The sequence below is a fragment of the Prinia subflava genome, chromosome 1 (genome assembly GCF_021018805.1).
Source record: "Prinia subflava isolate CZ2003 ecotype Zambia chromosome 1, Cam_Psub_1.2, whole genome shotgun sequence".
NCBI lineage: Eukaryota > Metazoa > Chordata > Aves > Passeriformes > Cisticolidae > Prinia > Prinia subflava.
In genome coordinates this window covers 141,023,064-141,035,794 of record NC_086247.1, presented here as the reverse complement: position 1 = coordinate 141,035,794, position 12,731 = coordinate 141,023,064, and the positions used below count along the sequence as shown (strand labels likewise).

The 12,731-nt window shown below is 41.8% G+C and overlaps 1 protein-coding gene across 1 annotated transcript; it reads right to left on the bottom strand.

Annotated features, from left to right (window-relative positions):
* Nucleotides 1-7,653, bottom strand: GJD4 (gap junction protein delta 4). Its single transcript, XM_063421064.1, has 2 exons — nt 7,352-7,653; nt 1-4,586 (listed from the first exon to the last, which is right to left on the bottom strand). The coding sequence occupies exons 1-2, from the start codon at nt 7,413-7,415 to the stop codon at nt 3,403-3,405; spliced, it is 1,248 nt and encodes a 415-aa protein (XP_063277134.1). The 5' UTR covers nt 7,416-7,653; the 3' UTR covers nt 1-3,402.
* Between the last annotated feature and the right edge of the window lie 5,078 nt (nt 7,654-12,731).

Genomic DNA, 12,731 nt, shown 5'->3' with positions numbered 1-12,731 from the left:
TCAATACCTTACTGTATAGTCTCATGGTCAGTACCACATGAGGCTGGATGAGAAATATATATATGTGTATATATATTCTGTATTGTTCCATAAAGCCACCACAGGGTGCAAGTGACTCCTGCACTTTGAGCACAAGACAAAGCTCCCTGAGGGCAGTTTTAGGAGTATTGTGCTTTCAACGCATCTTTGAAATGCTTCTCTGAAGTAGATGGGTTAAGAAATTATTTAAAGACACATCAGTAAACGTAATAAGAGACTTTTGTAACATTTTTATGAGTATGTAATAATTTCTGGAAGGACTTACAAAACCAATACATGAGTCTAAAAGACTAAATTTTTGTTTTGACAGCAGAAAACCTTGCTGCTTCTTTGCTTCACATCTATCAGTTCTTTTCTCACTCTAAGACATCTAGATATCTACAGCACCTCCACATTCAGTGATCTTGAATACATGGAGAAATTAGAGGGGATCCCCTCTGTATTTTCAAACAGATCTTTTTTTTCTATTTTCTCCTCCCCACTGTGGATGTCCCTCCCAACCATCACTTCATTTCTTTGAGCTTTGGACATTCACAACAGTTCAAACTTCCTTTACACTTCTTCCCTTGGTCTTCTCTTGCTGGCAAATCCACACAGTCTTTGTAATTAATAAATGTGACTTGGAGAAATAGTAGTAAAAGGCTCTGAGTCATTGCCCTAGGAGCAGGTTGTTAGTGCCAGAGGTTTCTACTCACTCCTCAGGGAAAATTCCACACCAAATTTTTCTCTTTTAGTATGCAGTTTTTGTAAACACATTGAGTGCTTATTACACTAACTGAATTATGTGCCAATGGATCCACAAGTCCCAAAATCAGTCAAGTTTGCAGATGAGCAACACAACCCAAAAGCCAGTCTCTGCAGACTAAGGAAGACATCCACTAATTTCACTTTCCATTTCAAACAAAAGATCCTTCCAATTTGAAATAAGACTCTTCAGTCATTAAAAAATGCCTAACCAGACACCAAAAACCACAAACTGTGTCCAGCCAAAATGCATTTATTATTTTTCCTAACCTATTTCTATCTCATGCTGTGGGATGTATGCAATAGCCTGAATCCACATTTGTTCCTTGCATTCCTTCTCACGTCTGAGAAGATGCAATGAATCATAAAAGGTTTCATTGTTGCAATGTTTTGTCATGGCATGTGTAATCAGCACACACCCCATTAAAGAGGCTTTGGAGGATGAGAAGTTTAAATATTTAATGTTTTTCTGCCTATGATAAGTTTAATAATTAATGCTGTTTCTACCCTGGAAATGACAAATCACACAACAAGCATGCACGATAAAAGAAACAAACAGAGCTAATAGAGAGGAAAACCTTACTTAGAAGGTAGTAATTAAAAATGCTCATAGCCCACCTCAGGATCCCAAAGTACTTTGCTCCTGACCCCAAGAGCAGTTCTGTCTATCTATTAAGCCACCTAATTTTGGGGGAATGCAGAAGAGATCATTGTTAGTCTTCACCTTACACGTGAGAAATGCTACACAGGTGTGATCAGCCTGTCTTGAAGACTTCTGAACACATAGGAGAGAAAAGGAAGAATGTGAAAGCTTCATGTCCTGCACATGGGACCCAGCCCTTAATATATTGGAGAAACTTGTTACATGGCAGCCCAAGAGCAAGACTAGATCTGTGCCTGGTCTAAACAGCATCGTAGCTACTCCAGCACCAAGCAGTATCTGCAGATACCAGCTCTTCATACCCTCTGAATAATTTGAATAATACCAGCAGCACATTTCTCTGGGTACATGCTCCTCCACATCCACTCCCACTAATGATCTGCAGGTATGTGCAACCTTCAGCCTCCTTGACTTGTAGCTAAAAGAAAATTCATCTCACGCACTGCTGTGCTGTAGTGCTGGATCACGTTTATGCAAATGCTGCAGAATTAACACTGAAGGAAAGAAAAGGCATAACTGTAATAAAATCTTCTGTGATTCACTCAATTGAGACATGTTTTCAAATTATTAGCATTATAAGTCTGTCAGACAAAGAGGGCAAGCACTCTGATATAGACATTGCCACTATATCCTTCTTTCAGGGTAGAAGCCATTTTCCCTAAACCCAAGTCTGAGATAATCATATATGGGAGAAATAGGCATACCCAGAAAGTGACTCATCTTACCTTTAGAGACCCCTAGAAGAGGTCAGGTGACTCACTCCCACCTCCTGAAACTGAGAGCCCAGTGTCACTATTTAAGGCTGAGAAGCAACACCCTGTAGATGTGTCAGTGGAGCCAGAGCACGGGCACTGCTGCTCAGTCCCTGCCAAGCTGCTGGAGCACTCCCTGACACCCTTCTGGCTCACAGCTCCTTGTTGTTTCCCAAGAAATTCTCAAGCACAGGACCATGCCCAACAGCTAATGTGGATGCAGCTACTCTGTTTTGCAGGTTATTGTAGTTCATAGAATGGTTTGGGTTGGAAGGGACATTCAAGATCATTTATTTCCAAGGCCTCTGCCATAGGCAGAGACAATTTCCATGAAACCAGATTGCTCAAAGCTCCATCCAGCCTGACCTTGGACACCTCCAAGGATGGGGCATCCAGGACATCCACAGCTTCTCTGGGCAAACTCTTCCACTGCCTCACCACCATCAAGTAAAAAATGTTTTCCTTGCATCTAATCTAAACCTACCCTACTTCAGTTTGAAGCAATTCCTCCTTGTCCTTGTAAATTCCTACATGTCCTTGTAAAAAGTCCCTCTCTGGCTTTCCTTTAGGCCCCTCTAGGTACTGGAAGTTGTTATAGTTGAGTATCTCAGGCATGGTCAGGCTGCTGCTGCCATCAGTGTCAGAGAAGGTACTGCCCTGGCACTGCTAGCTGGGAGGGGTGTCACCTTCAAGCAACAAGATCTAGGATTTTGACACATTAACACTTTGCTACAAAACAAGTGTTTTTGTTATATTAGCTGTCTAGTCTTCTTGAATATCCTGTCTTAGAGTGAACTTTGAGAATTTAATATGAGGAGATAAATTAGTCTTCTTCTGACAGTAGAAAACATATCTTTGCTAAGCTCAATATTTTGCAATAAAACTAGGTTAGAGTAAACAAGTGTTCACACATGCTCCTGGAAAACCAGGCCAGTCACATCAGCAACAGTCCACAGCCTTTTAAAACCACCTACATGCAGAAAAACATAAAGATGTCACATTTCCTGAGGAACACATCCCGCAATGCAATACTCTTCAAACTCTTATCCAAAGTGTTTGCTTCTTTTCTAATGGAGGTACACAGCAGGGTAGAGCATCTCTGCAGCATAACCACAGCCAAGAGACTCAGCTGAAACTCCCTGAAGCCTCTTTGGTGATGCAATGATTTGCCCAGTCAGGGTCACAGCGTAGTGCTCACTCTGGCTCCTATACCCATTCGGACTTTTTTGACCTCAGGCAGCTAGTGCTGCTATAATTTGATTGTGCATCAGGGCTTTTTAGCTCAGCTGAAGGGTAGAACCCTAAAAGCTTGCTCTGAACAACAGAGGAAGAAACTCCAAGGGGAGACTCCATCTGAGGTCTCAAAGCCAGGGCAGTGTCTTTATTGAAGTCTGGCTGAAGTCTGGTTCTCACTTGGCTGCAGGGGGTTCCTTGCTGGTCCCTGGCACACAGGGGTCCTTCTGTGCTCTGCTGCTTAACAGCAAGGTCTGCTGACACACAGCACTTATTGCTGCTGCTGCTGAGGTTAGTGCTGGCACTTTGCTGAGGGACACCTTCGGGATGAAGCACAGCCTCTTCCTCCTCTTCAGAGAGAAGCGAGCAGGAGCCATCACTGGGCTGACAGCTGTTTGCTACTGGGCCATCCCCATTTTGAGGTGGAGGAGAGCTACTGTGCTGGACTGGGGGAAGGTGTAACATGCACTCTTTCTCTGTGCAGAGGTTTGCCAACACCTTCTTTTGGTTTCTTGCTGTCATTCTCCGGAGAGCACAGACGAGATCAGCAAGGCTGAGTAGGAAGGACAGGCTGCTGACCCCCCAGATGAAAATCATCATGATGGATTTCTCAGTGGGCCGGGAGATGTAACAGTCAACAGCGCTTGTGCAAGGTGAGTGGTAGCATGAAAAGCGGTCAGGAACAGAAAATCCAAAAAGAAAGTATTGCACAGCTGCAAAGGCAACTTCCAGTAGGGTCCTAATAAAAAGATGAATGGTATATGCCCCTGAAAAATTCAGGACACTTAGGTTGTCTGCACCACAATCTACTCTGTTGACAACTGCACTTCTACAGAGCTCCTTCACATCTTTGGGGCTTGACAAACCCTTGTTCCTCTTGCAGCCATGCACCACACAGTGCATTCTCACAATGTGCATAGCTGCCTTGTGCAGAACATGAATGCAGAACGTAATATAAGGCAGCAGGACAGACACGGTCTGAATGAGCCAGAACCTAAAGTGAGACACAGGAGAGAACAAGTCGTAGCAGACGTTGGAGCATCCTGGTTGCAGGGTGTTGCAGACAAAGCGCTCCTGCTCATCTTGGTAGAGGGGGTACCCAGCCAACACCACCACTGCCATCCGCAGCAGAATTACCAGCATCAGCCAGACCTTCCCTGCAAGGGAAGGAAAGGCAAGAAACGGAGTCAGAGCCCCAGAAGGAAGGCAGGCCATGCAGTGATGCTCTTTCTATACACGAGGCATTTGAAGAAATAGCCTCCGCTCTTATTAGCTCCCTTTTTGTTTTCCTTTTGGTTTTTTGTTTGGTTGGTTTTGGGGTTTTTGTTTTGTTTTAGGGTTTTTTTGTTTGGTTTTCATTTTGTTTTTTTTTTGACTGGGACTGAAAATCCAGTGAAAATGTGTAGCTGACATATTCCATAATCTTCATCTAGACTCGACAATATAGGAGTTAAACATACAATAAGCCATGCCAGCTGAAACCTAATGAAAACACTGACAAAAAGAGATCAAAACTGATTAAACTCCCATTTCACTTACAGTTTTTCCTTATTGTTGGATTCCTGCACTTGAATTTTTTCCTAATTCAAAAATACAGATCAGGTAAGACAGTATGAGACTCACCTAGACAGAGAAGATTGCTCCATGACATAGTATTTGTTCTTGGTCTTGGCCATGATATTCTATGTACAGTTTACTTTGGCCAACAAAATCTCTCCTTTATGTCTAGAATGGTATTTACCAGTAAGCTATTAATTAGTTATTATTTTTTTTATTAGCAAACTTATGCAAAGTGTTCTACAAATGTACATTTGTGTATGCAAATGTACACATTTCTCTCTGTTGCTTCTTTGGTTGCCCCATCTTGGCCACGATTTCCAACCTTTGTTCACCTCGGTGAGCAGCTTTTCTCCACTCAGACCTAAAGTTCCCTTCCATCAAACCATTCTATGATTCTGTCAAAGTCTAAAACCTTTTCCTGGCTGGGAAGGCTTAAAGATAAACCATTCTGCTGTCAAAAGTTAAAAGTGCATTATGTACAAACACATATTCAACATCTGAAGTTAAGTTTAGCATTTGAATTTCTCACATTTCTTTTTGAATCTCATCACAAATTCCTGATATAGTTTTGAGAAAGTAGTTTAATTTAATAATCCTCTGCAGGAAAAGAGGAAAATACCTGCTTAAAAACAAAAAGTTGGGGGGGAACCCAACATAAAAGAATTCTAAGATTAATTCTGTTTTAAAGAATTTTAAGACACAAATTGTAAACACAGGCAGAGAAAAAGTAAGGCTCAGTGACTAAAGAAAAGTATATTATGCAGAGTTAATGGTTGAGAAATGTACTGAAAAGCTCAAGTCATTAATAGTGAATCCACATCTCACATGCACACAAGGGTTTGAGTGCAATTTGTGAAATAGCACCCATATACACTATAAAGGCTTTTAAAAAATCCAGATTACAAAGCATTTTTCTATAAACTATACAATTATTTATGGGTGTTGCCTTGGAGAATTTTCTTCTGTATTTCCCATAATGCTATTGCCCAATAGTTGGTGTGAATTTAAAACATTCAAATATTTCCACAACATTGTGTGACACCTGTTATTGTAGTGAACATACAGTTCAAGTGCCCTCTAAAAACCATAGACTGATTATGGGCTAGAACAGTAAAACTGCACTCTGTAGTGGAAAAAGGTGAAGAATATGTCAGCTTTATGAGAGATCATCAGAGAAACTGCTGCTCCTGGCAAAATAATATATTATCCAACCATAAATAAATGGAGGCCTTTCCATTTTATCTTTAATCACCTGAGCTGGAGTGGTGGTTTTGCTGCTTCCTGTGTTTGCTGGCAGGCTGTACTCTTACTCACTTTTTGACACAGTGTGGGTCAATAGGAAACACCAGCTCCACAGAATCTGTCATCTTTAGCAAACCATGTTTCATCCTTAGGTAGTATTTTTTTCCCTGTGAGGACCTCAAAGTGTTTGAAGCTCATTAGTTAATTAGGCTAAAAATACTACATGTTATTTCACTATCAATTTTTAATTAGAACATGTACAATAGGGAGTACCGCTTAAGAAAAATCAATGGCTCCTTAGGAAGCAGTTTAGTGTGACACACATTTGAGAGATAACCCCTGCATGCATCCCTGTCCCTAAAGACCCAATCTCGATTAAACATACAAGAACAAGCCTCTGCAGCAACCCTGCTGGGGCTCAGCTGGATGCTCCCTGCAGAGCACAGCATAAAACACAGCAACTGCTGCAGGCAGAGTCTTTAAAGGCCCCCTGAAAGTTCTTCTCTGGCTCACATTTTGTTCAAAGTAGCCCATGAAAGAGGAACGGAATCTTATTTAAGTAATAGGGGTAAAAAATAAACAGCAAACAGCTAGCTAAGGAAAAGACAATGGCATTTTGTTTTGGTTTGCTGTTTTTTAAAAATGCATGTGATCCTTATTTGTTTACAAAAATAAAGAATGAAAAGCAGTAATTAACCACAATGGTAGTCAGCACAAACTTCTTCCTGTAAAAGAGAGTGGATCTTCCAGAATCTTTAACTTTTGAAATCTGTTACTAAAGCTATTGCATACATTCTACCATTCACTTTATGTGATATAAGTTCAGCATTACTTCTGTGTGTTTTTACCATGATCCCTCTTCCAGCTGACAAGAAGGCCTGTCATCAAGAACACCCAAATTTGAAAACCTTGCCAGAATATTTCACACAAGGTTCAGAGAGAGAGAAGTAATCTGTTTAACAAGAAAAGAAATACATTAACCTCTTCTATCAGGTATCAAGAAAACAACTTACTGTACAGATCACAGAACTATAGCCTGAAATTAAAGTTGATCATCAGTAGGGCACTTCAGGATCTGAAGCAGCAAAAGAAAGAAGAGAGCTCTTTTAAATGTACTTACCTACAATAGTCACGTTATAATTGAGTGTGACTATCAAAAATCCCAGTGAGTCCCAGTGCTCCATGTTTGAACAGGCTCAAAGCACTTCCAGCTCCAGATGCCCTAACAGTTTTTTCATTTCCAAAGGAGATTAGACCTAGACAGGGAAGAAAGGGGGTAAAAAAAGGGAAGAAAAAATAAAAAAGGAAGGAATTTTGCTAAGGGTCAAGGACAGAAATCAGGAACTCAGCCAAAACAATGTGTTGATGAAGGATTATTTTGATGATTTGAACAGAACTGTTAGTTTTGAATGTTGATCTTGTTCAGGCTTTAACTCATTGTCTTGCAAAAGCTCTAGCTTATCAGATCCAATTGCTCCTACCTCTGTGTGGACCCTCTGTCCAGGCAACTGCAAGTGGACAAACAACAACAGGAGTATCTGTGCCATTGTAGACTATTCTTACCCTCCCAGGGCATACCAGCCTCCTGGCATTGCTGGGATGCTTCAGTGGTGAAAGACAGGGAGAGAGGAAAAAATAGCATAGACTAGGAAATAACAGAGACCTCTGTGTCTCCCCACAAGAATTGCAGATGGATGAGAGGGGATAGAAAAGGATGAGCATCCCTGTGTTTGAAAGGCAACTTTAGTTCAGGTCACTGGAAGCCACCCCACTGACATTTCCCCAAACCACTTGGTTTTTAAATCAAAACCTCCTTGACAGAACTCTATGGCCCTGTCAATCACAGCCCCACCAAGCTCTCCTCTGTGTGCTGAGCCAGCCAGCAGGCTAAGCCTCACTGCAGAAAAGAATGAAAAACAGGGGAAGCTTTAAAAAATAAAAATCCTAACAATAGGGCTGGTTTTCAAGATGTCACAAATCACTTATTTTTAATTTATATCAGTCCTTTTGGTTGAAACTGCTTGGTGCTTCCCTCAAGCTGCTTGGAGGTCACTCAGAAGATCTCAAGGGTGATTGACCGGGGCTCTGACACCCAGCAGCCCCTCAGCAGGGGTGGAGGGAGCTCCCATTCGGAGCAGGATCCCTGCAGGGTCAGCACTCCTTGGCCACAAGGTGCACCAGCACTGCTGGTCCCGGGCACGGTGTGCCTGTGCTGTGCCCCAGGAAAAAGCTGGGCTGAAAATAAGACTCTCAGTTTTCTTCTTCACCTCACATTTCAGGTTAACTTGGGGAAAATAAGCTACCACCATCCTCCACCCACTGTTCAAGCAGTTTTGGGATGTTGCTCTGTCATTTTTAATTTGCGCTGTGGCAAGGACAAACAGACTGTGAAAACAGTCAGGAAATAGTAACAATTCCTAGAAAGGCAGCTGAAGAAGCGGCCTGTGTGTGATACAGCAAGGGAGAAAAGTGATTTCCTGGTACCTGTGGGGTGCCAACAGCTTTTCCTTGTTGTTGGGCACTGCTTGTGTGCTTCAATCCACAACTGCTCTGGGGGAGCAAGGGGAGCTCAGAGGGAGCTGCAGGGAAACACTCCATGGCTGAGGGGCACTGCAGCTGGGCTGAGCTTTATGGCTGAGCACATCTTACCTGGTAAAAGGTAAAACTAATAGTTTCATAAAGTAAAATATACCTGCACAAAGACTTTCTCCCCAGCTCTCTGCTCTCTGGCAGAACACACTGAGAATCCTCTCTGTAGTGAACACCACCCTAAGGAAACCCTAAAATGGGGTTTGAAAAGATGACCCTTCCAAACCCTTTATTTCTTATCTGTATAAAAAGATTTTTAATTGCAGTAGTAAATACAGAAATTTTACTGGTTTCAGAATTGATTTATGTAAAATATTTGCCAAACTGCCATTTCTTCTGTTACCAAGTTTTATTTATGGTTTCTGATTATGGTTTTAGCTTCATTTACTTACACACATCCTTTTTCTTTTTCTTTTTCTTTTCCAGAGATATGTGTGTGTGTGAGAAATAACGGAAGAAAGGAAGGAAAGCTGGAGAAAGCCAATAGAGAAAGGATGCAAATGGCCAAGATATGAATTATGCTGAGGTATGAAGGTATTCCTGGTTAAACACCCTTTGTCAAAAATAAAGTCAGGAATGCCAAGACAGTGGCAGGATATGAATGCTCAGCAGCTGCATCCACACAATAGGCTATAAATTGTCTCCCTCAATATTGCCAGTTAAAATATCCTTGCTTGTTGTTGCTGTGAGACCTCCACCATTTGTGGAAGAGGGATAAGAGCTAGGAATTTAAGCCCCCAGACTGCTGCCTGAGGAACTATAGCAGGCAACAGCATCTGACCCCACAGCATGGATGTACTGAGACAGGATGGCCCATTTTTGTCTAAAAGAAGGCAGGCACCCTCCAGAGTCACAGTGCAGCTTAGCTTAGGTCAGAAAGCTTGAATTATATTTTTTCAGACAACTTTAGCTTTTTTTAATTTTAGCTTTTCCAGACAGCTCGTATCTCACTTGAATCCAGTGCTTCTCCTTTCTGTCCTCGTCCCAAGCCCCTGTCCTCAGTCCATGCTGTGCTCCAGTCTGTGGTGGTTATTATAGAGGGTTTGGTCTCCACAGAACCACAGGCTTTGGTTTCCTCATCCCTTGGCTCAGCACTATCTTTCAGGCCACAGTTCCCACCTGAAGATTTTCCACATCATAGCTGAAGATATTCACCATAAAATCCCCCTCATTATTTCTCTTTAGCTGTTCCCTGTATTCCCTGTTGGCCTCTAAGGACTGTAAAGAAATAGGGAGAGCAATATTACAGGCATGGGTGTAGCAGCAGCAGGACCCCAGCTCTGCAGGGCCACCAGAAATGGCTGGCACCATTTCCCACAGCTGAGGATGGGCACAGCCCCACCACTCCACAAACTCCAGCCCTAGAATCTCAGAAACAACCCTTCCCAACCTAAAAAGCTGCCAAATCTGTGAATTTGCACTGCGTTCTAGTTAGAAAGAGAAGCAGGAAGAAAAAACTGACATGGTATTGGGTAAACTTTGAAACCCAGCAGTACCTCATCACTTCTGATTTTAGGAAGGGCCCTAAAAGCCACTGGAAAGCTTCCAGAAATAAACAATGAAATACAAAAAGACACAAATCTATTTTAAAATTCACAACTGATGTCCACATTTATAACCCTTTACCATAGATTTAGGGCTCGATCTTGCAAAAATTCACAGATGTGACTCCATCGCTGTGAGAGACCCACTGAAACATTTTGAACCACTGGAACTACATCTCACTGCAGTGTGGACCTGTGCCACGTCCCCAGGCTTAGACCTGGGATACTTCACACAGAGCAAAGACACTTCAGCTAGTCCCTGGCTCAGAATGACATCCAGAGGTTAGGCAGAGTTAGCTTGAAGCCAGTTCAGGATCAAATCTGTCACCTGAATGGTGCCACAATCTACATCACACATCAAAACAGCTGCCAGAAAATAAAGGCATTCCTCTGGCATAGCAAATCCCAAACCCATCTGTCTTACCCAGTCAAGACCTACACTAATGACACTGAAGTGAAGTGAGAGTTACTAAGGGAGACTGCACCCTACAAGCACCTGGAAATGAAGGAATATCCCTCTACCAATTTAATTAATGTTAAGGCAAAGTAGGTCAGCATAGCAGCTTCTCCAATAGACAAAGGGATTTCAGTCCAGATCCTTTGGCATATCATAATTTAAGAAAGAAAAAGAAGAAAGACCTGAAACATAGAAAAAATTCAGACATGAATAGGGCAAGGCAATCACAGCTCCAGCTTTTGGGCTACAGAGCCTACACACACTGAGGTAGGGGTGCAGTGAATGTTTTCCATCATGAACTATTCTGTGGGGAGCTTAAACAATTCCTATTCCTCACTGCTCAGCCTCTAACTCATCAGTCCCCAGAAATGGCAGAGTTGAGTGCAAGGAAAGGAAATTTTCACAAACATGCTTGCTTCTTCCCCATCTCCTCCTGCTTTCCATTCCCAGGGAAGAGCTGCATGCACACATGCCCAAATGTACATAAATGCCAATGCATGTGTGTCTGAAACAGCCCAGAAGGACACCTAGAATAATGAAGTTCATGTTTTAACTGCTGATATTGATTGGATTCCACCTTTCTGACTTCCACACCAGCTCAGTCCTCCTGGACGCCCAAGCCTGGTGCCTCAGTGCCTCGCACGTGTTGTGGTGTCTCACTGCTCCTCTACTGTTCCTTTACTAATTTAGTAAACCTAAAAAAAGACTCTGTTCTACTGCATGCTCTTGCATTGACCATTCTCTCACATTGTCTCAAAGAGCGCCCTTTATTCTAATATTTGAATATTTAGAAAGGAATCTGCTTCTAAGAGGACAACAAATGGAAAAAGCAGCTCTTCTTCAGACTTTGGTGCAGCAATTTCACAGCTACTCAACCAAGAATTTTGAACACTTCAAGGCAGATATGTGAAGGAAAATTAAGTAATGGAACATATATTCTCATTCAGGAGCTCAGGGTCAATTTCTGCAAAAGTATTTAATTTACTTAGTAGTAAAAGTACAAAGTGAGTCCACTGGATTTGCAAAAGCACTTTATTAGTATCTGCTTAACTCCCACTGAAATAGGTAGCTACATGAGCATATGACATTATTACCGAAATTTGTTCTGCTGTAAAAAAATCTTGTATAAGAGAGATTACAGCTTTTTTTAAAATTCTGCGTTTAACATAAGTGCACTGAGTTTTGCACTTACCTCTCTTCATAGTGCCAAATACAAAACTGAAGGTTTGGAATGCTTAAGGATCTGTATTTTATGATGAAGCAGGTGATTTCATGTTTCATTAGTGCCCAACATTTGGCACTAAGGAGTTCTTCTCTCAAGCAGGTCCACACCTAGCAGTGGTCAGGCAGGCAAAAAGCACAGTGAGCTGATACCATGGAAATAATTTAAATAAGAAAAAGGCCTTAGACAATTGGGAAACAGATTTAATAATAAACAGAAGATGGCAAGAAAATCTTGGGGTCACCATGTTTTAAATTTAATACTTTGTTTCTACAAATGAATATTGCTAGAGCTGGGGAGGGCAAATATCCCTGTTTGCAACATGCACAGTAAAAGAGGTTACTGTGTTGGTTCTGGATTTTCAGTAAATAACTCTGTCATCTTAGATTTAACATACCATTTCATGGCTGATCATTTTAAGAAGCAAACCCTATACTGTTGTCTCTGTTATTGGACACTGACATTGCTTTTTCTTTCACCATGGACAGATGCACTGGAACTATGTGGTCATTAAACCAAGCATGGGGGAAAAGGCTAAAAGAAAGAAGGAAGCTGAAAAGAGAAATCGTATTTTTCCCCCTCTAATTCACATACAAGTTAAACTTCAGGAGCCACTGCAGGCAGTACCAGCTGTGGATTTCTTCTCATATGTGAAGAAGTGTCATTTTCAAGTCAAAAAGTCATTCTA

What these genes read in the sequence shown, in the direction of transcription:
- GJD4 (XM_063421064.1), bottom strand. Translation starts at nt 7,415, where the DNA reads ATGGAGCACTGGGACTCACTGGGATTTTTGATAGTCACACTCAATTAT. An exon ending in TTATAACGTGACTATTGTAG is followed by an intron (nt 4,587 to 7,351) that starts GTAAGTACATTT and finishes CTTCCCTTGCAG; the next exon opens with GGAAGGTCTGGCTGATGCTG.